The sequence below is a fragment of the Bos grunniens genome, chromosome 28 (assembly GCF_055505025.1).
Source record: "Bos grunniens cultivar Pamir isolate PY7600 chromosome 28, Bosgru_T2T1.0, whole genome shotgun sequence".
In the NCBI taxonomy this organism is placed as follows: Eukaryota; Metazoa; Chordata; class Mammalia; order Artiodactyla; family Bovidae; genus Bos; species Bos grunniens.
Window position 1 is genome coordinate 31205447 of NC_141192.1, and position 27145 is coordinate 31232591.

General features: G+C 40.1%; 1 protein-coding gene across 26 annotated transcripts in view; it reads left to right on the forward strand.

Annotated features, from left to right (window-relative positions):
• The window catches only part of FAM13C (family with sequence similarity 13 member C), a 140703-nt gene that overhangs the window by 13291 nt on the left and 100267 nt on the right, over positions 1–27145 (forward strand). For all 26 annotated transcript variants that reach the window (XM_086382467.1, XM_086382466.1, XM_086382489.1 and 23 more), the window contains 2 exons: positions 689–745; positions 5624–5819. In XM_086382467.1, the coding sequence (XP_086238593.1) occupies positions 689–745; positions 5624–5819 (253 nt within the window). The remainder of the gene's footprint in view (positions 1–688; positions 746–5623; positions 5820–27145) is intronic.

The following is a 27145-nucleotide window of genomic DNA, read 5'->3' on the forward strand; positions in this document are numbered from 1 at the left end:
GTGAAGGCTGAGTAGGAGTTGAAGATAGAAAAAGCATTCCAGGTTGGAGCAGGGTGGGGTGAGGTTGGGTGGGATGGGGTAGGGAAGGCTGAGAACAGGAACAAAGACTCCCTCATACACTGGGGTGAGACTGCGGTCCTCCTTAAGATGCCCTTAGGCAGTGTAGAGCTCCGGAGATTTTTCAGTATGGAAAAGCCAAGAATTTTTCATAAGGTTATTTCATAAGTTTTGTGAAAAGGAAGGAGGTCAGGAAAGTCTGGAGGCCAGTGGAGCAAGCCAGATGGCAGCTGGTATGGTTTGGGACTGCCGGAGGCAGAAGAAATGCCAGGAGGCATGTAGCTGCGTCCCTTTTGAGCCAACAACAGCCTACCAGTCTTGGTGTCAGATGTTCCCTCAAGGGCTGTGAACACTTAGGTTGGTTGCTAGGGTCTTGTTAGTTGAGGTGATACAAAGCACTGGATGAAAAAGGAGTGTTACCTCTGGTTCTAAGCATTTAAGCTCACGTGATATGACAACATTGGTATCATTACCTGGTAGACATCTGAGGAATTGACACTGGTTTGGGTGAGAGTGGTAAAGATTGTTCCTTTCTTTAGTTTCCTGTGCTAATCTTCAAATAATTCTAGAATATTGCTTCTCTGCTTCAGCAGACCCTTGGATCTGATGTGGTTTTATTTTCTCTCTTCAGGTGTGACGAAGACGCAGTCTCTCTGCATGAAGATCAGACTGATTGCTCCAGTCTCAGGTAGGACCCACCATTGCCTGGTTCTTAATTATGAAGGACAGAAGCCATCTGGTCTGGTGTCTTAACTCTCTTTGAATTCTAATGATTTGTTCTCATGTCCTATTTCTTCTAATAGATTATCAGCTCTTGAAGGAAGTTTTGTTCGCTTTTGGATACCCCCTTAGCACTCAGGACAGTATCTTTTCTATGGAGAATGCTCAGTAAATGCCTATTGAATTAAACATTGATTAGTGCATTTAAATGTTCCCATCATAGACTTTAAGGAAGAGGTTCTAGAATTATTCACCAAACATGGCGGTCTTGGTCATCAGGGAGTTCATTGTATGATGGCAAAATCTTAACGTTAACCATTTCTCTTCCAAGTTTGCTGTGTTCAAGCACTTTCACATACATTTTATTATTTAATCTTAACAGCCAAAAGGAAGCTGTTGTTTCCTTCCTCATCCGAGGTGGAAAAACCGAGACTCAGAGGGATTATAGCTCATCCAGAATTAACACAGCTGTGATGAGGCAGATTTTGGACTCTGGTATATGTGACACAAAAGTCCACTTGTTGGATAAGAAATAGTTGTTGAAGGCCTTTGTTTCATACTTTTTTGTGCGCATCAGAAACCAGTGGAGACAGATATGGGATGTAGTAATACAAATCAGTCTCTGCTCCCAAGGGTTCAGTGCACTGGAGGAGATAGACAAGAATGTAGATGATGATGCAACAGTGCATTAAGTGCTATTTTTCTACAGGGAAACAGAAGACTCACTTAGAAGGACCAAATAGCCCGGTGAGGTTTCTGGGATGGATTCCTGAAGAAAATTACATGTGGCACGTGACTCCTTTTTTTTTTTTTGGTGGAATATAAGGCCCAAAACTATGATGCTACCAAGCAGAGGGAACAAATTACTGGCTAGCCAACAGAGAGCAGAGAGAATTCAAGTTGAAGCAAGCAGTTCAGGATGGCAGGAACCCTGAGAGCTGAGGAGGCCAGGAGTGGTAAGAAATAAAGTTCCAGAGATAAACAAAAACCTGATTACAAAAGTTTTAAGTACCCTGCAAAGGAGTTTGGAATTTATCCTGGAGGCATTGGAAAGACTAAAAATAGCCTTCAGTTTTTTTCTGCACAAACAGCTACTCACCTAAGGCCCCGTGTGAGAGTAACAATAGCCCCCATTTATTGGATTGTGGTCTGGAGCCAACTTTCTTTGGTAGGCATTTCACAGAGACTGTACTCCTGTACTGGAGATGCATAGTGTCTTATGGATGAAGGGCACAGAGGTGAGGTGGTGTGGCTCAGGATGCATTTCTAACGAGTGGGAGAATCTTTTGGACTCTTGTTCTTTTTAGAACACCATGTTCATTCTCAGTTATGGCTGATTGCAATAAGAAGTGACATAAATTACATTACCTGTACTCTGTTTTGGGGATTCTGAGGAACCAGTAATAGGTTAGAAGTGTATTCATAAAGATGACTTTTGTATTTATGTTTTACATTTGTATAATAAGAGAAGGTGCTTCCCCCTGCCCCCCACATTCCTTGTTCTTCAAGTCAAGAACGACCTTTACGTCTTTTGGGTGCCTTGAAAATATGACATAAAAACAAAATTCAGGTTTTATTTTTAGGAAGCAGACTATCAAAACAGTCATTTTAAATTTGAAAAGTCACTTTTTTCTTATTCTTGAGTGTTCTAGAATTCTCCTTGAATGAGGAACATTTCAGTTCAGCTCAGTTGTGTCCAACTCTTTGCAACCCCATGGATTGCAGCATGCCAGGCTTCCCTGTGCATCACTAACTCCTGGAGCTTGCTCAAACTCATGTCCATCCAGTTGGTGATGCCATCCAACCATCTCATCCTCTGTCATCCCCTTCTCCTCCTGCCTTCAATCTTTCCCAGCATCAGGGTCTTTTCCAATGAGTCGGTTCTTTGCATCAGGTGGCCAAAGTATTGGAATTTCAGCTTCAGCATCAGTCCTTCTAATGAATATTCAGGGCTGATTTCCTTTAGAATGGACTGGTTGGATCTCCTTGCAGTCCAAGGGACTCGCAAGAGTCTTCTCCAACACCACAGTTCAAAAGCATCAATTCTTCTGTGCTCAGCTTTCTTTTTAGTCCAACTCTCACATCCATACATGACTATGGAAAAACCATAGCTTTGACTAGACAGACCTTTGTTGGCAAAGTAATGTCTCTGCTTTTTAATATGCTGTCTAGGTTGGTTATAGGTTTTCTTCCAGGGAGCAAGCTTCTTTTAATTTCAAGGTTGCAGTCACCATCTGCAGTGATTTTGGAGTCCCCCAAAATAAAGTCTGCCACTGTTACCACTGTTTCCCCATCTATTTGCCATGAAGTGATGGGACTGGATGCCATGATCTTAGTTTTCTGAATGTTGAGTTTTAAGCCAACTTTTTCACTCTCCTCTTTCACTTTCCTTAAGAGGCTCTTTAGTTCTTCACTTTCTGCCATAAGGGTGGTGTTATCTGCATATCTGAGGTTATTGATATTTCTCCTGGTGATCTTGATTCCAGTTTGTGCTTCATCCAGCCCAGTATTTCTCATGATGTACTCTGCATATAAGTTAAATAAGCAGCATAACAATATACAGCCTTGATGTGCTCCTTTCCCAATTTGGAACTAGTTTGTTGTTCCATATACAATTCTAACAGTTGCTTCTTGACCTGCATGCATTATTTCTCAGGAGGCAGGTCAGGTGGTCTGGTATTCCCATCTCTTTAAGAAACATTTAGGTTATGGTAAAAGCTGCTCTTCCTTCTTTTGTTGCTTACCCAAGAACATAGAGTATGTAGATGTGTAGTATTTGTCTCTAGGGAGAGACAGGTATTTCAAATGAACTAGAGACATTTATTTCAAATTCATAGTTTGATACTGGTTTCCAAACCTATTATTGACTTATAATTTTTTTTAATTGTAAATGATCTCAAGGGAAAATAGTAACCAGTGTTACTGGCAGGAGTTGCAAAGAGTTGGACACAATTGAACTGACCTAACATGAAGAATTATTTCACCTGTTGGATTTTCCTTTACCTTTTCCTTTACCTTTCCTTTACTAAGTTTGTCCTGAAGCTTAAGTTTAACTCTTTCACATAATTTTATTTCCACATCTTGCCCAACTGCATGCACCCTGGCCATGTTCCAGACCTCCCACCCCCATGTTTTCTTTGCTCTTCTCCCAGGGACTAGCTGGACAGCTCATCCTGCTGGTAGCATTTTATTTAGTTTAATATTTTATTTGTAAAAAGACATCCTGAGCAGAGGGCATAGAAATCTTTCATTTGCTGGTCTTTTCTCTTGGCTTTTCTCTTGGCTCAACATATTCTTGAGCCATGAGGAAACACTTCCATGAGGTGAGGAAACACTCATGGAAGTGTTTCCTAGCTGACCTTGCCAAAATCTCTTTTTATGGCTATTTCTGGTCAGTGAACAAGAGGGGAAAACACCCCCAGGGGGAAGTGGCCAGTCCTACAGAATCACATGACCCATAACAAATGGCTGCCAGTGGGTTCAGGACAATGAACCCAAATAAAGCAGGAGTCCCCAAAACCTCTGGGCCACAGATTGGGTTCCTGGCCTGTTAGGAACCCAGGCCACACAGCAGGAGGTGAGTGAGCAAGCGTGAAGCTTCGTCTGCTGCTCAGTTCCCTAGCTCTCCATTGCTCACAGCACTGCGTGAGCCATCCCCCTACCTTGTCCATGGAAAAATGGTTTTCCACAAAACTGGTTCCTGGTGCCAAAAAGATTGGGGACTGCCGATGTAAGGGGAATGCTCCATTTGGCTGTGGTAGTTGCTGAATTCTAAAATACATCTAGATTTAAGAGGGACAAATGACTTAATAGTGTTATTACATCACTGTGTTTGAGGAAATTGAAATGGCGGGATGATGTTGTATTGAATTTGATTGATGGCTGAACATGAAGAGTGCTCTCCTAGTACTGAGTATGTGCAGGTAATGCCAGCCCAGTCAGTCTTCTCCAGCCATTCCACACCAACAGAACCAAGACACTGGGGTCTTTGGCTTTGCCTCGAAAGTGTTGTTTAAATAGGTGGCTTGGTTGGGTGAAATTTGGCCCTTGTCTTATATTCTATTGAGGTTGTATGTATCTTATTAAAATAGATTCTAGTTAAACTTTTTTAGAATTTATCTTTAATGAACGAATTAATCAGGCAGCATCGGGTCTTAGTTGTGGCGTGTGGGATCTTCCACTGTGGCGCACAGGCTCTCCTGTTGTGGTGTGTGGGCCCCAACTGCCTGGCCTCAGTGGTTGCAGCTCAGAGCTTGGTTGCTCTGCCACATATGGGGTCCTAGTTCTCTGACGAGAAATCAGACCTGTGTCCCCTGCCTTGCAAGGTGGACTCTCAACCACTGGACCACCAGGGAAGCCCCTCTAGTTAAACTTTTAAATGCCTCTGAAAGTTGTAAGCAGATGATTGAAGACTTGCCAGTGAGGAGCAAACATCAACACCCTGAGCCAAGGACTCATGTGTGAGAGACTGAGGGCCCACTTCAGGTCTGAGTGAATTAGCCCTTCAGTTTGGCACCTTATTTAATCACAGAGGTTTAGAGTCTTAATCTATAAAGTTGGGGTGATCATAGCTAACCGGGATATCTCACATTATTATTGTGAAAGAAAAATATGACATATGTGAAACCATATTGAAGTGAAAAAGGGAAGCAAATACAATACTAGCAAAGACTGGAAGGGAGTGTGGCGTGTTCTAGAAAGTGACGTTCAGCCCCTCTGAAACAGTCTACACTAGAAAGTTTGCTGAGTACCATGTAAATGAACAGCAGTGGGTATCGCCAGCCTCTTTCCCAGGGCGGGTTATTAGACTCTTCGGTGCTTTCTAACCGAGTCTTTCCTATTCTAGAGATGAAGACAATAAAGAGAATTACCCCGACGCCAGGCCTCCGCTAGAGGAGCCCGCGCCGCCGCCCATTGAGCCGCAGCATGTAGAGCAGCCCCCACGGCTGGACGTGCTGCGCCCCACCATGGGCAACTTCAAGTCGCGGAAACCCAAGTCCATCTTCAAGGCGGAGAACGGGAGAAGCCACGGAGAAAGTCAGGTAGCAGCCTCCACCTTCTCGGGCACCTTTGCCCGGCCCGGTGTGTCTCTGGCGAGAGCACGGTTGTAGTGAAGGTCTGAGCGCGTTCTTTTGTAGGCAGTGATTAGCTTGACTTGTCATTGGGCACCAGCGACCTGGGCCGCATGCATGCTCCCCTTCCGTGGGTATTAATAGTGCTCTGTGCTGGGCAGTCTGCTCATTGAGCGCCCTTTCAAACTGCTACTCTTAAATGCTGGACTTTGATTGAGAGGAGCTGCTGCTGTCTTTGCCAGGGAGAGTGGAAGAGGATCTCCAGTGATCTTCACTTACCCAGGACAGGAAACAATGGCCCCAAACTTGGAGACTCTTCTCAGCAGATCAAAAGTCCCAGGGTTATCTAGAGCCATTCTTCTTAGGCTGCAGTTTAGTGGCTTTGGAAAAACACTCAAGCAATGTATGTGGCTGTTTTAATATGTGTGGAGAATCTGGTTCTTTGAGGTCAGCAAATATTTACATTTATGAATGAAGCATCTGTCCAACTTGATTCAAGTAATTCATTTTATCTACATACACATATTTGTTTATTTAGTTCATTTTTCTAGTTGTAAAGGGAGGTAGCAAAAAAAATATGATTTTTAAAACTCTTAAAACCTCTCAAATAACTTATTCTCTCTTATAAAAAGAGATGAATATAACCCATTTTAATCTTACTGGGAGGTTAGTGGGCCCAGCCTTAAGATTGTACTTGTAATGCGCCTAACACAGTTTTGGAGACATAAGTGCTTCATTAATGTGACCTTTGTTTTTTTTTAACACTAAGCTATTGACATTGAATATGATGTGGGAGGCTCTCAGTGTAATACGTTAAGTATACAATAACTTGAAGTCCAGTCCTACCTAGCAAATAGGCTCCAGGTGATCTCTGTTAGAACAACTTTGGCGGGGCACTTCATTTGATCTTGTACTTTTCTTATTGGCCTTGTGATTTTTATCTCTTTTCTTTTTTGGCATTGTGACCTCTTATTTAGTCAGTTTTGCGGTGAGATGAAATGCCCTCTGCATTCATGAAACTGTGGTGATTTTCTGAATTTGAGTTGAGTTGTAGGGCAAGGTTAAGCGTGAGATACCATTGGAGTTACGGTGAACTTGAGACCCTGCCCACTGCTGGGCACACACACCACTTGTTTGTTTAGGCGTGTGGTGCCGCAGAGGACACAGGCGCTCAAAGGGCTGCCGGCAGAGTCTGGTTCTGGGTAACCTCTGACCTTGAATCTCCTACTAAGGATCACCTTCAACACTGTGGGCTTTGAGTACCCAGCCATCTCTCTTTGAATGCCCTCTTTCTTGTCATCCTATAGTCTGGCCTGGTAGAAATTACCCAATTGTCGTTTGTAATAAGGTGCTAACGGCACGTCATTCCAAGTTTGTTGCTCACGCACAGGAAGACTCTAGGAGAAAGAGAGACTTGTGTAGTCTTCTCTGATAATACAGTGTTGGAATCCTGGACTGCAGGTAGAATTTCCAATTCATTCCTAAGATCTCTGTGTACACAATGAGATTTTTTTCCCCCCTAATAACGAAGAGAACTTCAGTAATATAATTTTAGGTCTTCCATATCTTAGAGAAACTTGAAACAGATTTCATTCTTCACATTTACTTTGGAGAGATACGTTTAACATTGGTTGAGTACAGATCAAGAGCTGAGCATCAATAAATAATATTATTAATAAAATCAGCTAACACCTATTTAAGCATTTACTGTGTTCCAGGCATGTACCATTTTTATGACAACCCCATGAAATGGTTATTATTATCTTTTTGTACAAATGGAAAAACAAAAGTTTAGTGGGATTACATAACCTCTTGAGTCAGATTTGGAAGAACTTGAGTGGAAACTCTTTTTCATAAAAGCACAATGTTTCTAACAAGAGATACCCAGAACTTCCAAGTATGAGTCTAGCAATTTACTTACCCCCTTTTTATATAAAACCTGTTATTTCACTCTGAATTTTTTTCCCTTTGGTGATATATTATACTCCTAAGCAATAATTAGTTATTGAGGAAGGATTACTTTGGAGAGATTTTTGTCAGTGTGTTTTTCCTCTCTGCCTGAAAGCTTTGTGATGTTGGTCACATAAGCTAGACAAACATTGTTTGAATGTTAGGTCCACTAGGACTTAGGCTCCTTGAGGTCAGTGAGTCAGTCTTGTCTATTTTTGGATCTTTGGCACTCAGTCACTAAGTATTATTCTTTGAATGGCTAACAGCTGTTTGCACACACACACACACACACACACACACACATGGGGCTTCCCAGGTGGCGCTAATGGGAAAGAACCCACCGGCCAATGCAAGAGACATAAGAGATGGGAGTCAATCCCTGGGTTGGAAAGATCCCCTGGAGGAGAGCACAGCAACCCACTCCAGTATTCTTGCCTGGAGGATCCCATGGACAGAGGAGCCTGACAGGCTACAGTCCGTAGGGCTGCAAAGAGACAGACATGACTAAAGCAACTTAGCATGCACACACACATACACACACACACACACACACACACATATTTCATGTATATGATTACATAAATAATTTTTTGTAAAATGGTATATATATATTTGTTCTATAAAATAGCATATCTTTATTCAGTTATAAAAAGTCATGTTTCAAAAGAGGATATAATCATGTCTCTTACACAGATATGAAATAGAGATGTGTCAAAAATTTTATTTAAATCATGAATTAATGAGAAAATCAATAAGATATTTACAACCACTTAAAAACAAAGTGCAAAGTATTGCACATTTATAGTCTGACAAGGATTGCTGAGATAAATTTATTGATGTACACAGAATTGACAAAACTTGCAATATCTATAGGGTGATAACTGCTTTTCTGTGATCACAATTACAGTTTCTATAGAGAGAAATTATTTGCATTGTCATTGGTTTCTACAAGCTAATTTTTGTCTTTGTAACCTTGTAAAATAGCCTAGATGTAGGCAAAAAAAAAAAAGCAGAGATTATCCAGATGGATGAGCTGGCCAGAATATCTGCTATATTTCGAAGTCTTTATAATTTTTCCTTATATTCTCTCTCTCCCTCCCTCTCTCCTTCTTCCTTGTGATCATGATAATATCAAAGAAAGACTAACCTTGACCATAAGATAGGCCTAGTGCATTAGCTATGGCTTTATTATTCACTGATGTGTAGCAGAAGTGGTAATTCCCACATAGGTTTTCTAGTTGGTAAAGAATCCACCTGCAATGCAGGAGACCCTGGTTCCATTCCTGGGTCGGGAAGATCCCCTGGAGAAGGAGTAGGCTGTCCACTCCAGTGCTCTTGGGTTTCCCTTGTGGCTCAGCTGGTAAAGAATCTGCCTGCAATGCAGGAGACCTGGGTTCGATTCCTGGGTTGGAAAGATCCCCTGGAGAAGGAAAAGGCTACCCACTCCAGTATTCTGGCCTGGAGAATTCCATGGACATGGGGTTGCAAAGAGTCAGACACAACTGAGCAGACACAACTGAGCGACTTGCACTTTCGCTTTCACTCTCACTTCGGTTTTCTTACATACTTTGCAAAATCTAGAGACATAGTTTTGAATAATTACAAAATTAACTTCTCTTTGAAGGTTTTTATAAGGAATCTCAGATTGGACTTTTAATGCCTCTATTATTTGCATTCCTAAGGCAAGGAAATCAAGTTCAACAAATTCTTTCCACTTTATTTCATTTGCAGTACTTATGCATTTGTGTAAGTTCTTCTTTTATTGAAGCTCCCAAAGTAACTAGGTTCCTGGCCTGCCAGGAGGTGATGGTCCTTCACCATCTACAAGGCTGGATCCTGTAAACTAGATAGCAGGGCAGTTATCCTAAGAGCCCTTTGTAGGTATTGACTCCATAATAAAGCCACTTCAGTTCCTACCTGATCCAAGGAGCATCATTCTCAATATGACATTCTAGGCAAGATGTTATTTAGGTAGTAGATTTCTCCGATTATATTCTGGTAAAAAGGAAGACATTATTATTGAATATATAAGATAACCCTTTTGCCATTGAATGTTAAGGACATTTGGTATGAGTTTCTGAACTATGGGAGTCAGTAAGACTCAAATATCATTTTAAAATATTTCAGCTTATATAAAAAATGGTTTTTAAATGTAGGTTTTATTATTGTTCAGGTGTAAGGAAGCCTACAGAACAGATCAAGACTGCCATTTGGAAAAGTTCCTATTCATTGTTCTTAAGGAGACAGGCATGCCGTGTCATGCCAAGCCATGTTGGAAAACACCAAAATTGGTCCAAAGGAAGATGGTGCAAGGGGACAGCATGGGCAGGAGACTTTATTATTGTTTTTATTGGGAAAACAAGGCAAGGCAGAGTAAGCAATCTTGAAATTGGCTGATTTTAATAATTTCAGTGGACTCTGAGGTATAGGAATTCTTTCTAGTGGTCTGGTACCAGGCCCTGGGATACTTAGGACAGAGGAATATTCCTTCTTGGAACACATAAAGCAGATTGAAGAGGTAGTTGAGAGTCTGAACTCTGGATTGTCAGTTTGAATATGAAAGGCATGCTCCAGGGCAAGTCACTTCTTTTGCTTGCTCTACCTAAGAATTGGTAAGCCCTGGGAGAGACAGTCTTTCCTCAGTCACTGTGGCCTGAAATGCCAGAGCATCAGGAATACTGAAAATAATAAAAAACAGTTCATACAGTTCAGTTCAGTCACACAGTCGTGTCCGACTCTTTGCGACCCCATGGACTGCAGCACGCCAGGCCTTCCTGTCTGTCACCAACTCCCAGAGCTTGCTCAAACTCATGTCCATCGAGTCGGTAATGCCATCCAACCATCTCTACTTCTGTTGTCCCATTATCCTCCTGCCTTCAATCTTTCCCAGCATCAGAGTCTTTTCCAAAGAGTCAGTTCTTCCCATCAAGTGGCCAAAGTATTGGAGATTCAGCTTCAGCATCAGTCTTTCCAATGAATATTCAGGACTGATTTCCTTTAGGATTGACTGGTTGGAATTCCTTGCAGTCCAAGGGACTTGCAAGAATCTTCTCCAACACCACAGTTCAAAACATCAATTCTTCGGCACTAGGCTTTCTTTATGGTCCAACTCTCACATCCATACATGAGGACTGGAAAAACTGTAGCTTTGACTATATAGACTTTTGTTGGCAAACTAATGTCTCTGCTTTTTAATATGCTGTTTAGGTTGGTCATAGCTTTGCTTCCAAGGAGCAAACTTCTTTTAATTTCATGACTGCAGTCACCATCTGCAGTGATTTTGGAGCCCCCCAATGTAAAAAAAAAAAAGTCTCTCATTGTTTTCATTGTTTCTCCATCAATTTTCCATGAAGTAATTGGACCAGATGCCATGATCTTAGTTTTCTTAATATTGAGTTTTAAGCCAACTTTTTGACTCTCCTCTTTCACTTTCCTCAAGAGGCTCTTTAGTTCTTCTCTTTCTGCCGTTGAGTGTGGTGTCATCTGCATATCTGAGGTTATTGATATTTTTCCCAGCAATATTAATTCCAGCTTGTGCTTCATCCAGTCCAGCATTTCTCATCAACAGAAAATTGAATTAAAGATTTACTGAGCATGGCCCCGCCCATCAGAATAAGACCCAGTGTCCCCCACAGTCAGTCTCACCCATCAGGAAGCTTCCATAAGCTTCTTATCCTTATCTGTCAGAGGGCAGACACAATGAAAACCACAATCACAGAAAACTAATCAAACTGATCACATGGAGTACAGCCTTGTCTCACTCAATGAAACTATGAGCCATGCTGAGTAGGGTCACCCAAGATCAACTGTGGAGAGTTCTGACAAAACGTGGTCCACTGGAGAAGGGAATGGCAAACCACTTCAGTATTCTTGCCTTGAGAACCCCATGAACAGTATGAAAAGGCAAAAGGATAGAACACTGAAAGATGAACTGCCCAGGTTGGTAGGTGCCCAATATGCTACTGGAGAAGAGTAGAGAATTAACTCCAGAAAGAATGAGGAGACGGAGCCAAAGTAAAAAAGCACCCAGTTGTGGATGTGACTGGTGATGGAAGTAAAGTCTGATGCTGTACAAAACAATATTGCATAGGAACCTGGAATGCTATGTCCATGAATCAAGGTAAACCGGAAGTGGTCAAACAGGCGATGGCAAGAGTGAACATCAATATTTTAGGAATCAGTGAGCTAAAATAGACTGGAATGGATGAATTTAATTCAGATGACCATTGTATTTGCTACTGTGGGCAAGAATCCCTTAGAAGAGATGGAGTAACCATCATAGTCAACAAAAGAGTCCGAAATGCAGTACTTGGATGAAATCTCAAAAATGACAGAATGGTCTCTGTTTGGCTCCAAGGCAAACCATTCAATATCACAGTAATGCAAATCCATTCCCCAACCAGTAATGCTGAAAAAGCTGAAGTTGAATGGTTCTGTGAAGACCTACAAGACCTTTTAGAACTAACACCCCCAATAGACATCCTTTTCATCATAGGGGACTGGAATGCAAAAGTAGGAAATCAAGAAATACCTGGAGTAACAGGTAAGTTTGGCCTTGGAGTACCAAATGAAGCAAGGCAAAGGTTAACAGAGTTTTGCCAGGAGAACACACTGGTCATAGCAAACACTCTCTTCCAGCAGCACAAGAGACTGCTCTACACATGGACATGACCAGATGGTCAATACTGAAATCAGATTGATTATGTTCTTTGCAGCCAAAGATGGAGAAGCTGTATACAGTCAGCAAAACAAGACCAGGAGCTGACTCTGGCTAGGATCATGAAATCCTTATTGCCAAATTCAGACTTAAATTGAAGAAAGTAGGGAAAACCACTAGACCATTCAGGTATGACCTAAATCAAATCCATTAAGATTATACAGTGGAAGTGGCAAATAGATTCAAGGGATTAGATCGGATAGACAGAGTGCCTGAAGAACTATGGACGGAGGTTAGTGACATTGTTCAGGAGGCAGTGATCAAGACCATCTGCAAGGAAAAGAAATCCAAAATTGCAGAATGGTTGTCTGAGGAGGCCTTACAAATAGCTGAGAAAAGAAAAGTGAAGGGCAAAGGAGAAAAGGAAAGAATATACCCATCGGAATGCACAGTTCCAAAGAATAGCAAGGAGAGATAAGAAAGCCTTCCTCAGTGATCAATGCAAAGAAAAAGAGGAAAACAATAAAATGGGAAAGACTAGAGATATGTTCAAGAAGATTAAAGATCCCAAGGGAACATTTCATGCAAAGATAGGCACAATAAAGTTCATACAAGAATCTTCTAAATTGTATCAGAAAAAAAGTAGTTGAAGCATAAAGAGAAGGGATTTTCTTATAGATCCAGAAGACAGACCATTTAAACAACAATATTTCAGGGGACTTCCCTAGCAGACCAGTGGTTAAGACTCCGTGTTTCCAATGCAGGTATCACAGGTATGATCTCTGATTGGGGAACTAAGATCCCACATCCCTACAAGTGTGGCCAAATAAATAGCCTATTCCCAAACTCCTTAAAACAATGACAACAACAACAACAACAGTAAAGCAATATTGTAAAATTTCACTTTTCAGTCCATTTAGTATGGACTCTAATTAATTCTTGTTCCACTTGATCCTGGGTTAGCAGTAGCATAAAATTGTCTGCTTCTGGACTAAAATTCTGTAAGTCTTGACTCAGCCCACTGGTGTCATTAAACGCCTATATCCAAGAGTCTGTTCTTTGAAATGTCAATTATTTAAAATATCTGGGCTTTTACCATGGGACTCTTGAGAGTATTCTTTGCTGAAGACACAAACCCTGGCCTGAACCTGATAATAGAACTTGCAGGCAAGTATCTGAGGAAAACAAACATCTGTAAATGATAGAAACTGAAAGTGATTTTGATTAATTTACTGCTAGTAATTTTCAAATGTGAAAAGTCTGATTACAGTTCATAATAAATGTGATGCATAATGTGACATGGAAAGCAAGGTAATAAAATCATTCCCCTCAAGTCAGAATGTTTCAAAAGATAATAAATACAGCTATTAAAAAAAAAGAAGTCAGAGTTTACTTCTGGTTTTACAAAAATGGAGGAATAGAATACTTACAGGAAAAAACCTTGAAATATAGCAGAATAATCCTATTAGAAGATGTAAAGAATATCAAGTAAAAGAATTCATTAAGTCTGGTGTGGATCTTAGACATCTGCATTATTATTAAACTCCACAGACAAGTCTGTTGTACATCCCTGATTGAAAACCACTGACCATGATGTTGCTGAATTAAAGAAATATGGCTGTGGTCAAGTCTATGTTTTAAATAATAGTCATAATTATCACTGATAATATTAAGAGTATTGCTATCTAATGTCATCAGGTGAAGCTCCACAGAGTTGGAGCAAATATACAAGAGTTTGATAGAGCTGTGCATTTCGTAAGAGTTTTGATCAAAGGGTAAATGACCCATCAACTGCATTTAGAATCCACTGTGGTAGAGTACTTCTGTTCGTAAAGCTGGCATTTATTTGGGGAATTTGAGCTTATGCTACAAATCCTGCTTGATGCTTGTTGACATCAAAGCACAGTTCTAACTGGTCTGTTATGAGAGCATAATTCCGCAAAAGTACCTGTGAAGAACTGGGGATACAACTTTCATAACTTAGAAGCAACCCTCTTTGAAGCTGGAGGTTTAGCTATTGCCACGATGGGTTCTCTTGTCATAATGTTTGTATACAGGACCCCAAAGTGGATCTTAAGTCTGATTCTAATTATGTTGGGAATGAGGATATGGGCAGAGGAGAAAAGGTCAGATAACCATTGAAAATTTTGCTCATTGTTACATTTCTGATCAACCTCAAAGTCAGAATCAGAAATTCCACTTATAGAGGGTCAGATTCAGTCTTACTTAGAGAACTTTCCTTTAATTTCTGGAGTATCAGAATCTGACATTTTGTGTGTATGTCTGAATGTGACTCCAGTTTGGCATTCACTATGAATGATTTAAAAGAGAAGGGCTTTTAGGTATATTTGCTGATCCAGCAAAAGTCCAGGAACCAGGAAGGCAATTCAAGAATGTCCTCAAATAAATTAAGATATTTAGTATCTCAGCATAATAAAAGTCATTTATGACAAAGCCACAGCCAACAGAATACTAAATGGTAAAAAAAAAGCTGAAAGCTTTCCCACTAAATTATGGAACAAGACAAAGATGTCTACTCTCACCACATCTATTCAATATAGTTGTGGAAGTAATAGTCACAGCAATCAGACAAGAAAAAGAAATAAAATTATCCAGGTTGGAAGGGAAGAGGTAAAATTATCATTATATGCAAATGACATGATATTCTGTATATGCATGTATGTTCAGTCACTAAGTCAGGTCTGACTCTTTGCAGCCCCATGGACTGTAGTCCACCAGGCTCCTCTGTCCCTGGGGATTCCCAGGCAAGAATACTAGAGTGGGTTGCCATTTCCTTCTCTAGGGGATCTTCCCAACCCAGGGTTTGAACCCATGTCTTCTGCATTGGCAGGCAGGTTCTTTACCACTGAGTCATCAGGGAAGCCCAGTATTCTGTATAGAATACCCTGAAATTGCCACACAAATACTATTAGAACTGATAAATGAACTCAGCAAGACAGCAGGATACAAGATTCATATAACCAAATCTGTTGCATTTCTTTACACTAACAATGAAATATGTGAAAGTAAAAAAAAAAAATCATTTAAAATCACATTAAAAATGCCTCGGAATAAATCTAACCAAAGAGGTAAAACACTTAGACACTGAAAGCTATAAAACATTCATACAGAAAATCAAAGATGGAAATGGGAAGATGGAAAGATATCCCATGCTCTTGAACTAGAAAAATTAATATTGTTAAAATGGACTTACTCCCCAAAGCAATTGACAAATTTAAAGTGATTCATATCAAATTGAGTGACATTTTTCACAGAATGAGAACAAATAATCCTAAAGATTTTATGGAACCATAGAAGACCCAGAATTGCCAAAGCAATCTTGAGGAAAAAGAACAAATCTAGAGTCATAACTCTTCCAGACTTAAGACAGTACTGCAAAGCTACAGTAATTGAGTGAAGTGAAAGTTGCTCAGTCATGTCCAACTCTTTGCGACCTCATGGGACTATACAGTCCATGGAATTCTCCAGGCCAGAATACCGGAGTGGATAGCTGTTCCCTTCTCCAGGGGATCTTCCCAATCCAGGGATCGAACTCAGGTCTCCTACATTGCAGGTGGATTCTTTACCAGCTGAGCCACTAGGGAAGCCCAAGTGTACTGGAGTGGGTAGCCTGTCCCTTCTCCAGCAGATCTTCCCTACCCAGGAATCAAACTGAGGTCTCCTGCATTACAGGCAGATTCTTTACCAGCTGAGCTACCAGGGAATCTCCCAACACTAATCAAAATGGGGCAGTATTGGCACAAAATCAGACATATGGATGAGAATAGAGAGCCCATAAATAAACCCACTCACCTATGGTTAATTGATCTTTGACAAAGGAGGCAAGAATATACAATGGAGGAAAGACTGGCAAGTGGTGTTGGGAAAGCTAGACAGCTGCCTGTGAATCAGTGAAGTTGGAACACTCCCTCACACCATAAACAGAAATAAACTCAAACTGACTTAAAGGCTTAAATATAAGACATGACACCATTAAACTCCTAGAAGGGAACATAGGCAAAATAGGTGTTGATGTAAATTGTAGCAATATTTTCTTAGATCAGTCTCCCAAGACAATAGAAATAAAAGGAAAAATAAATGGGACCTAATCAAACTTAAAAGCTTTTGCACAAAAAGGAAACCATAAACAACACAGAGAAACAACCTATGGACTGGGAGAAAATACTGGAAACGATGCGACCAACGAAGGATTAATTTTGAAAATATATAAACTACTCATGCAATTCAGTATCAAAAAACAACTCAATCAAAAACTGGGCAGAAGACCTAAATAGACATTTCTCCAGAGAAGTCATACAGATAGACAATAGGCACATGAAAAGATGCTCAACATTGCTCGTTATTAGAGAATGCTTGTCTTTCTTAGATAGAGGGCTTTGTGAAAGAACGGCTTGCAGAAAGACCATTTGATGACATGTCTCATGAAGGGTCAAGTTTTACTGATGCTAATATTAAAGTTATTGATATGGTGAACTTGAAGTTAAAACAGAACTTAAGAGTCTGTGCTAAGCAGAAACTCTTCATCAGAGTAGAATCAAGTTAACAGTTTGCTATCCTGTGGGATGTCATATTAAATAGCAATCACCCTTTCTAGGAAGGAGAACTAATTGAAGGCAATACAGTTTATATGTTGTAATATTTTGTGGAAAACTACACAGAAAGTAATAAGTGGGTGAAGGTGGTCAAAGTCAAAAGATACAAATTTCTAGATATAAGTCCTGGGAATGTCATGTACAGCAAGGTGACTAGTTAATAGTACTGTGTTGTAGATTTGAAAGTTGCTAAGAGCACAGCTCTTAAAAATTCTCATCATAAGAGAAAAAAATTGGTAGCTATGTGTGGTAATGAATGTTAACTAGACTTATTTTGCTTATCATTTTGTAAAATACACATATCTCAATTCATTTTTATAATGTTATATCAGTTATATTTCAGTAAAAAGTATGTGTGCCTCATCTCATGATTAACAATGAACTCTGGAGGTTTCTTTCATCTCTTTCCTTTAGGATATTTAGGTAATTCTTTATCTTGGTAAACTTTGAAATTGACTATGAGACGACCGCTTTCCCCACCAGCACACATACTTTCTACTTTTTGTGTGATCAGCCATCGGGCTTTCCTGTTTTTAGTACAATTTGTATCATTTTCTACAACTATTTTTCTCATATTAATTTTCCATATTCACACTTTCCTGATTACCCAGGAAAAAATGTAGAAACCTACTGTTTAATTAAAAATCCTTATTTGTTGACATTCCTCTACTTATTAAATTAACATATCCTAATTAGGAGTTTAGAATTAACAAATGCACACTATATATAAAATAGAAAATCAGCAAAGACATACTTTATAGCATAGGGAGCTCTACTCAGTATTCTGTAATAACCTAAATGGAAAAAGAATCTGTGAAAGAACAGATATACAGTAGTTAGGACTCAGTGTTTTCACTCCCACGGCCTGGGTTCAGTCCCTGGTTGGGGAACTAAGATCCCTCAAACCACATGAAACCATGTGGCATGGTGGAAAAGAAAAATAGGCAACCAAAAACAAGTAAATGCGTTTTATCATTATTCCAAAAAAATAAAATGAGCTTATCCCGAGAGCTAAAATAGATTTTATATGTTGTAATGCGTTGTGAGAATTTAAAATCAATTCTGTATTGCCGTAGTACTAATCACTAGTAGCCTGATTTGGGGATGATTAGATTTGACTAACAGAACCAACTTCTTGTATTGGACCTCATAAGGGTGCAAAGGGCATTTAGAGTTAGCGTCGGTAGGTCAGGTCTAACCATCTTCACTTCCTTCCAGCTGGCTCCAGACTATGCACAATCCTTCTGTCCTCCCTCTCTGATGGCTATCTTAGCAGAAGACAAAAAGTAGGAGGCTATAGTTTTCTGCAGTGAGCTGTGTGCTGTGATCATGCTGCTAATCCACTTCCTTGGGGAAACAAGCTGTTGGGTCTGGTATACATCAGTATTAGGTTTCTTCCACTTATCTCTAGGTGATGTGTTATTAGGCTGGAAAAGGATCCAGATCTGATGTGAAAACTACATTTTTATCTTTCTGTAGAAATGAACCCCCCCTCCAAAAAAAAAAAAAAGATTTTAAGGCAGAAAAACTTAATTTTGAAGTATTTATTACATTTCTGTTTTGGGAGAGTATAGCCCTTATTCTTTCTGTGTTAGACTCTGAATTCACAGAGAGACAATAGTTAATTCTGAGTCATTTTTTTTTTAACCCGAAAAAGAAGGAAAGTTCCATTTCCAATTATAAATCTACTTTATGTATGTTGTTCTTAATATATTAATGAACTGCTGAGCTACTGCAAATGATAAAAGCAAGAAAACCTGTACAGCTGATTGACTTTGAAATTGAGAGCCCTGGAAAGCTAAAGTGAATTTTGGTAGAATTTCACTTATTTTTCAGTAAAAGGAAGACTTTTAAGTTCTGAGTATGCCTTTGAAGGCTTGCTTTTTGCACTGTCAAAAGCATGAATTCACTATGATTCTAACAATTGGTCTTAGTTAGATAATTGTTTTGACACGTTAGTTTGTGACTAACTCTTTGTAACTAACTCTTGACTGGTTTTGCAGCTCCAGTGTAAAGGTTGTACTTCAGTTCCTGTTGAGGTATGGATTTGGGGGAAGACTTGTCACTGGCCTGGATGAAATATGGTCCTCTGGATTTCTTTTTCCAGGTTCCCCATCACTCCTCCAAGAGTAAAAAGGTTGAGATTCATGGGGGATACAGTGTAGAGAAATTCAGGGTCCTTGAAAGTGAGGCCATTTGAGTCAGTGTTTGGATTTACTTGTTTCTCATGGTGTATCTCATTCGATACTCCTCTTGAAATAGCAACCACCCTGTTATTAGTAATTAAGCTGATAAAGATATTTTTAGGAAGGAATCCAAATGTCTGTAATATAAACTTTATTCCTTTTTTCCAAATAAGATATATTCAGCTTAATACTAACATGAAGGAATCTTAAAATTAAGTAATGTGCCTTGTTTGCCTGGATACTGAATCTCAGAAGTTAAAAAAATTGTCACTAAGAGGGAGTCTGTGTTCATATAACTGGTTTGAGACAATGGGGCATTTGAAATGTTAGCACTGTAGTGCCCAAAGCCACATTATCTGATTGATATTCCACCTACGATGGAAGTTACAGAACTTAAATGGGCTTCCCTGATAGCTCAGTTGGTAAAGAATCCGCCTGCCATACAGGAGACCCGGGTTCGATTCCTGGGTCGGGAAGATCCCCTGGAGAAGGGATAGGCTACCCACTCCAGTATTCTTGGGCTTCCCTTGTGGCTCAGCTGGTAAAGAATCCACTTGCAATGCGAGAGACCTGGATTCAATCCCTGGGTTGGGAAGATCCCCTGGAGAAGGGAAAGGCTACCCTCTCCAGTATTCTGGCTTGGAAAATTCAATGGATGGTATAGTCCATTATCTAATTGACAATCCACCTATGATGGAAGTTACAGAAGAATTTCCCTTAAAAAAACATGAACAAGATGTTATTGATGGTATTGATTCTTCTGAATATAGCAATGGGAGATGGTAAGGACTGGTCTCTACTTACATGCTGCCTATACTGTTTAGCAGATATACAGGTGGCTGCTATATAGGATGGTTCTTAAGTTTGTTTATCTTCTTCTGCATCCTTTGCATAGATAAATAAATTCTGGTTTAAAGAATCTTTAATTTTCCTATGTTGTTCCAAAGATGGTCTCTGACATTATACATGTAGCCCTATATTTTCAGCCCATAGTCAAGGTCTATCAACATATAGAAAGGGGAGTAAAGCATCCATGGGACACTCTCCATGGGGTTCTAAGACTTGCTCCCTCTACTATGGAGAATTTTCCTTTACTAACTAGCAGAGCTAAATAATTGAATGGCAGTAGAGTGAGGTGGTAGAAAGTATGGTCTGTAGTTCCTAATGGATATGGGTTCAAATGCCTTCTCAGTCATTTACTTTCTGTGTGACTTTAAACATTTACTTACTAGGTCATTTGTTTATTTTTCCATCAATAAAGCAGAGATAATAATTTGTAGTTATCATAAGAGTTTGTTGAGAATTAAAAGTGATTAAGATTTAACCTTAACTGTTCAGCAAGTTTGAGGGCTCTAAAGAGAATGTTTCTTAGACTCATTTGGCTGGATATATACTAAAACTTCAATAATTGCACATCTTCTGAGTTATACTAGGCTGGGCTCTGCTGCAATAACAATCTCAAACCTTAGTAGTTTAAACCAACAGAAATACATCTCTTATACATGTTTTATATCCATCATTAGTTACCAGGAAGTGTGTTCATGGAGGTCGATTAAGGACTTTAAACAGTGACCATCTTGAATGTGCTGGTTTTGAATTAAAGAGAGAAGAGAGCTCTAGAGGATTTTGAACCAATGATTAGGAGATTTAGGCCTGAAGCCACACACAGTATTTCTGTTCTCTACTAATTGGCCAGAGCTGGTCATATATCCCCTATACCCACACTTTACAGCATAGGACGAGGCAGTCTAATCTGACAGTGTGTCCCCAGGGGAAGAATGAAATCCTGGCCAGCAGCACTAATGACTTCCATGTCTCTTTTCCAAGTAGCATATAACCTACAGCAAGAAGAAGTTAATTGGTCTTTTTCTCTTCCAGTTCTTCAAAATGCTGGTGTATTAATATTCTTCACGTCAAGGACTAGAAGAAGGAAGAGAGTGTTAATTAGGCTAATTCCCCAAAAGAGATACTTGGCATTATATTATTGTTGGAGTTTTATGTAAGCATCCCTTCCTTTAAATATGTATGTATGTATTTATTTGGCTATGCTGAGTCTTCTTTGTTGCTGCTCAGGCTTTCTCTAGTTGTGGTCAGCAGGGGCTACTCTTGGTTGTGGAGCATGGGCTTCTCATTGCGATGGCCTCTCTTGTCACTGAGCTCAGGCTCGAGGTGCGTGGGTTTCAGTGGTTTCAGCGTGCAGGCTCGTAGCTGCAGCACAGGGGCCCACCTGCTCTGCGGCGTATGGAATCCTCCTAGACCAGGGATTGAACCCGCATCCCCCTGCATTGGCGGGCAGACTCACATCCACTGCATTACCAGGGAAGTCCCACATACCTTCCTTTAAACACCTGCTTCATTATTATCTGGAAAAAAGAAATAGGCTTAATTATTGTTTTTTCCTCTATTTGCCAAATGAAATTTCAGAGATCATCAGATATATTTTATCTAGGAATAATTGTGGTTTTAGTTTTGCCAGAAGATTGTAGTGACTTTGGGTGATACTAGCTAAACCTATGGTACTGTGATGAAGAGGCATTTTAAAATATAATCCCAAAATAATCCTTCATATAGAAAGTGGATTTGACAATTGGAATATTTTCAGCTGCGGGCGCTGGGTTTCTGCATGCACACAGATATGCAAATTCACATCCTCTTGTACTTGGTGATATTTATCCAAGAGCAGGGTGTTCTTTAGGCAAAGAAAACAGCTTAGTGAGGACTTAGCCTGTTTTGGAGCTTGGAAGGGAAGCTGTTTGGAAGTCTGGAGAGCAGAAACATAATGAACTGACATTTCAGGGAACTAGGAATTGCCAACCTAAACTTTATCAAACATGGTTAAATATCACTTTGGGACTGAGACATAACATATCAACCTCATGCCTGCAATTTTAGGTTCCATATTTTGCAAGAGATGTAGTTGCCAGATAAAATATGAGATACTTGGTTAAATTTGAATTTCCGATAACATAGTGAATAATTTTGTAGTATAAGTATGTCCCATGTAGATAATGCTTTGAACAGGAACAGGAATTTGTGCAAGCAGTTATCTACATGGGGTATACTTATACAACAGTATTATTCATTGTGTATCTGAAATTCAAATTTAACTGGACATTAAGTGTTTTTATTTACTAATACAGTGACTGTATTAAGAATGAATGGCGTGAACATTTAACCTCGCTCACCTCTTCCAAGGTAGAAGTAGCTAGTTGCTATATGTAGCCTGAGAGTATCAGGATTAATTTTTTGTTTTTAGTTTGATCCTTCTAGGACAGTTAAAACAAGCAAAGGAAGGGAACTCAGCAGCTTGTCTACATTTTGAGGCTTATTGCTGTATTTATTTTACATCTCCAGCAATTTTCAAGCAATTTGAAGCATTCTGAAAAAAAGCAGTCCCCTTTCTTGGGATGATACAGTCTTAAAAACCGGATGGAAATGCAAAAGACTTTGAAAAACCTGCCCTGGAAGCCTGCAGATTATCTGCAGGACCCTCCTTGCCATGAGCAGTGACTGTCATCAAGTCAATAGGAAGGCTGACTTTGAGCCTGTTTCCAAATTAAAATTATAAAAAGCAGCATGACTGATGTCAGTTGCAGACAGAACAGTAGCACCGTGTTTTGAGCATTAATTCTACTGGAGATAAGCAACCAGACAGAGGACTGCCGCCTTGAATATTGCTGCTCTAGACTGAGGCTAGTGCCATATGAATGGCTTTCCTGTCTAAGCATTTCTTCATTATGTAATTGACTGACTCTAGCAGAGGTAACTAGTGATCTTTGAGCTGTGATGGCACTTGGCCTTCCCACCCAACCAAACCCTGCTTGGTTTTGTTATAAATCTTTTTTTAATAGCTGAGCCCTCTGCAACATTTACTGTTTGATAAGTTGTAAGCCACAGTTAAGGGATTTCTTGCAGGAATGTAGATGTTCAACTCTGCTTCTTTTGTTCCTAAACATGGTGAACTACGGTATGATGATTGCTTGTCTCGGTCATGTTACCATGAGCCAGGGAAATTTCCAGTAGAAAAGGTCATCCTAGTGTTAGATTTTCACTTTTCAGCTGAAACTAACATTAAATGACCAGAGGGATACTATCAAGGTTTAAAAAGCTCTCTTAATCAGCCTGCTAGTGTGGTGGGGGTTAGTGGTTGGCTTTCAGTGTGTTTTAATCCAGAAAGCACTAATGGTACTGAAGGTATGACCTACCAGATTTAAAATCCCCCAGGGGAAAAATCAGTGAGTGTTGTTCTCATAGAAAGGCATGCTCCCTTCCCCTTCCCCCACTCGTTTCTTTGTCTTCTCTCTACTGCCTTCTCAGGTGTATTGAAACTGACATTTGATTTAGCCTGGTCCAGATACCACTCCCTTTGAAAGACAAGAGGACTGAACAAAAGACTGCATTAGTTTGCCTCTAAATAAAAAACAGGCAGATACTCATGATTTAAGGCTCCTTTTAAAATGTTGTTTGTTTTTTTAGCTGGCTACTTACAGACTTTAACAACTGTAATCTTTTCTATCTGATGTGAAACTTCAAGATGGGAACAGAGAGAAAAATCAAAACACAATACCCTATTAAATCTCTGACTGTCTCACTTCCACCTTATGCTAAAAAAGAGGATGGGACCGCAGTGATTGGTTCCCAGTGTGATAGAGAGCCTGGAAGAACCAGGGTTTGGATGTTAGAGCCTTCCCTGGGCGGACGGAAGACAGGAATCCAGTGAGCTCTACCATCGCTCTCATAGTCTTGAGTCTCCAGGGTTTAGAAGCAAGTGAGGGTCCCAGCAGATACTGTGATGGGCTTGAAGTAGGTATCAGGATGAGAGGGCAGCAGAGTGCTCACCCTAGTAAAAGAAACAGGGACCTCGTCTCTGGCAGTGGAGATAAAATTCTAAGTGAAAAACAGTGACAGTCTTCTCAGATGCTATTTTTAAAAGACTTTTTTTTTTTTAAATCAGAAAATACAGTAGCTGCAACTGTACTTGAGCATTATTTTCCTGCCATTGAAAAAATTTCATTATTTGATTAAACTTTCTTCAGTGACACTTCTAGAATTTATTACAGTGTCTGATTGCAGTGCTATAACTGATCACATTTTATTGTTGGCTAGGGTACTTTTTGGCTTCCTCTTCTTACTTGTGAGCTAATTATGAACAGCAGTTTATCTCAGAGTCTTTTAAAAGTTGTATTCTTTGGAAGGAGGTTTTTCCATTGCAAATAATACTGAAGAACATACAAATTATTTTTGTTTTTAACACACATACAAATTATTCTCTCTCTATTTCTAAATGGATGATTTTAAAGTCATCTTGGTTTTGCCTTAGCAATTTCGGGACCTACATTCTATTTCAAAGATGCCTTATCTATGCAGACTAACCTAGCCTTTTCTTTCACTTCCCAGACTGTTGGTTTCGATAATAATTACTTCGTGAGCAACACCATCCGTCAGGTTTGCTTGATTTGCCAAAATATGCTCAGTAACATGGTGTTTCATCAGTGATGCTGGACTCATATGCCACAGCAGCCTCTGTTTCCTCTCTTATAACTCTAGGAGTGTAATGGGGTGCATAGTATCTCCCCAAAATTCATGTCCATGTGGAACTTTGAATGTATCCTTACTTGAAAATATGGTTATTGCAGAATGTAATTAAGGTAAGAATTCAGATGAAATTATCATGGTTATAGGATGGAACCCTAAAACCATTGAATGGTGTCCTTCTAAGAAGGGAGGGGGCACAGAGAGACAGAGGGAAGAGGCCATGGCAAGACGGAGGCAAGAGATTGGAGTGATGCTGCCACAAACCAGAGCACTCCAGGAGCCTCCTGGCCTAGAAAAGCAAGGAAGGATTCTCCCCTAGAGCCTTTGGAGAGAGCAAGGCCCTGCTGACACCTGGATTTTGGACTTCTGGCCCCCACCACCATGAGAGAATAAGTGCTGTTTAAAGCCACCAAATTAGGTTAATTTTTACAGCCGCCCTAGGAAGGGGACACAAGAGACTTGCTGAAGTTAGATTGTGTTAGGCTGGCTTCTCTGTGCTCCTGGGGAACTGGTCAGAGACAGTCCAGGTGGGTGTGGGGCGCCGAGCAGACCGGCAGGGCAGAGATGCAGGTAGAGGGTGTTATGACTGAGAACCAGTCACTGTAGTGGGGCCCGCGTGGGGTTCAGAGACAGGAGTAAGGAAGACACTCAGAGTAACACTTCAGAGTGGCAGTTGAGCAAGACACATCTGTTGCTGTGTTATGCACATGGACTATCCTTTTCCTTGACAGAGGACAGAACAGGCCCCAGATCCTGTTAGAGCCAAACCTGACACCAGCCAAGGGGCAGATGGACCCTTCCATGGGTGGGGCGAGGGGACAAAGTGGCTCATCACACAAACCAGTGGGGTAGCTGGAAGTTTCTGAATGTACACTCCAGTGTTCACTACACCCAGTTGCTTAGCTAGACAGCTAGCTAGCTAAGTTGCTTCAGTTGTGTCCGACTCTGTGCGACCCCATAGACGGCAGCCCACCAGGCTCCCCCGTCCCTGGGATTCTCCAGGCAAGAACACTGGAGTGGGTTGCCATTTCCTTCTTCAATGCATGAAAGGGAAAAGTGAAAGTGAAGTCGTCTATTCCATGCATTTTTAGAAGTAGACAGTGGATGAGCTGAAAGCTCATCCTAAAGCCCAGGGTGTTGCTCCCAGGTGTCCTTTTTTGCTGGTATCACTGCAGCAACCCTCGTTCCGAACTTCTGGGTGACAACTGGAGAGCTGTACTAATTATGAAAATATTACTTCTGTGGTAATGACCATGCACAGCCTTGTCTTTTTAAATCTATTGAGAAATAAGTAAGCTTAATTGTGTACATCAAAGTGTACAGTGTGATGGTTTAGATTACGTACACATTGTGGAATGATTGCCAAGGTCAAGAGAATTAATACATCTATCACCTCACATAGTTAGAACTCTGTGTGTGTTTGTGTGTGTGTGTGTGTGTGTGTGTGTGAGATGGGAACGCTTTTTCTTAAGATCTGCTTAGCTTTCAAATATACAATGCTGTATTTTAAAAAATTTTTTATTAAAGTACCCAAAATACTTTATATATATATAATTTTTCATGTTCTTTTCCATTACAGTTTAGCACAGGATGTTGAATATAGTTCCCTTGCTATACGGTTGGACATTTTTGTTTGTCCATCCTGTATGTAATAGTTTACTTCTGCTAATCCCAAACTCCCAATCCTTCCTTCCCTTCCCCACACCTGGCAACCAAAAATCTATTTTCCTTGTCTGTGAGTCTGTTTGTGTTTCATAGATATGTTTGTGTCATACTTTAGATTCTACATGTAAGTGGTGTCATATGGAATTTGTCTTTCTCTTTCTGACTTATCTCACTTCATGTGATAATTTCTGAGTCCATCCATGTTCCTGCAAATGGCATTATTTCATTCTTTTTGATGACCGAGTAATACTCCATCGGGTCTGTGGTTGTGTATGTATATATACATATATACACACATACATACATATGTATATCTCACATCTTTATTCATTCATCTGTTGATAGACACTTCGGTTGTTTTTGTGTCTTGGCTATTGCAGATGGTGCTGCTAGGAACATAGGGGTTCATGTATCTTTTCGACTTGTAATTTTGTTTGGATATATGCCCAGGAATGGGATTATTGGATCATATGGTAGCTAGCTCTATTTTTAGTTTCTTGAGGAATCCTCATACTGTCTTCCATAGTGGCTATACCAATTTATATTCCTACCAACAGTGCAGTAGGGTTCCCATTTCTCCACACTGTCTCCAGCATTTATTATTTGTGGACTTTTTAATGATGGCCATTATAACTGGTACAACCCTGTGTTATTAAACTAGAATCACCATGGGCACAGCCTGATTGTAAG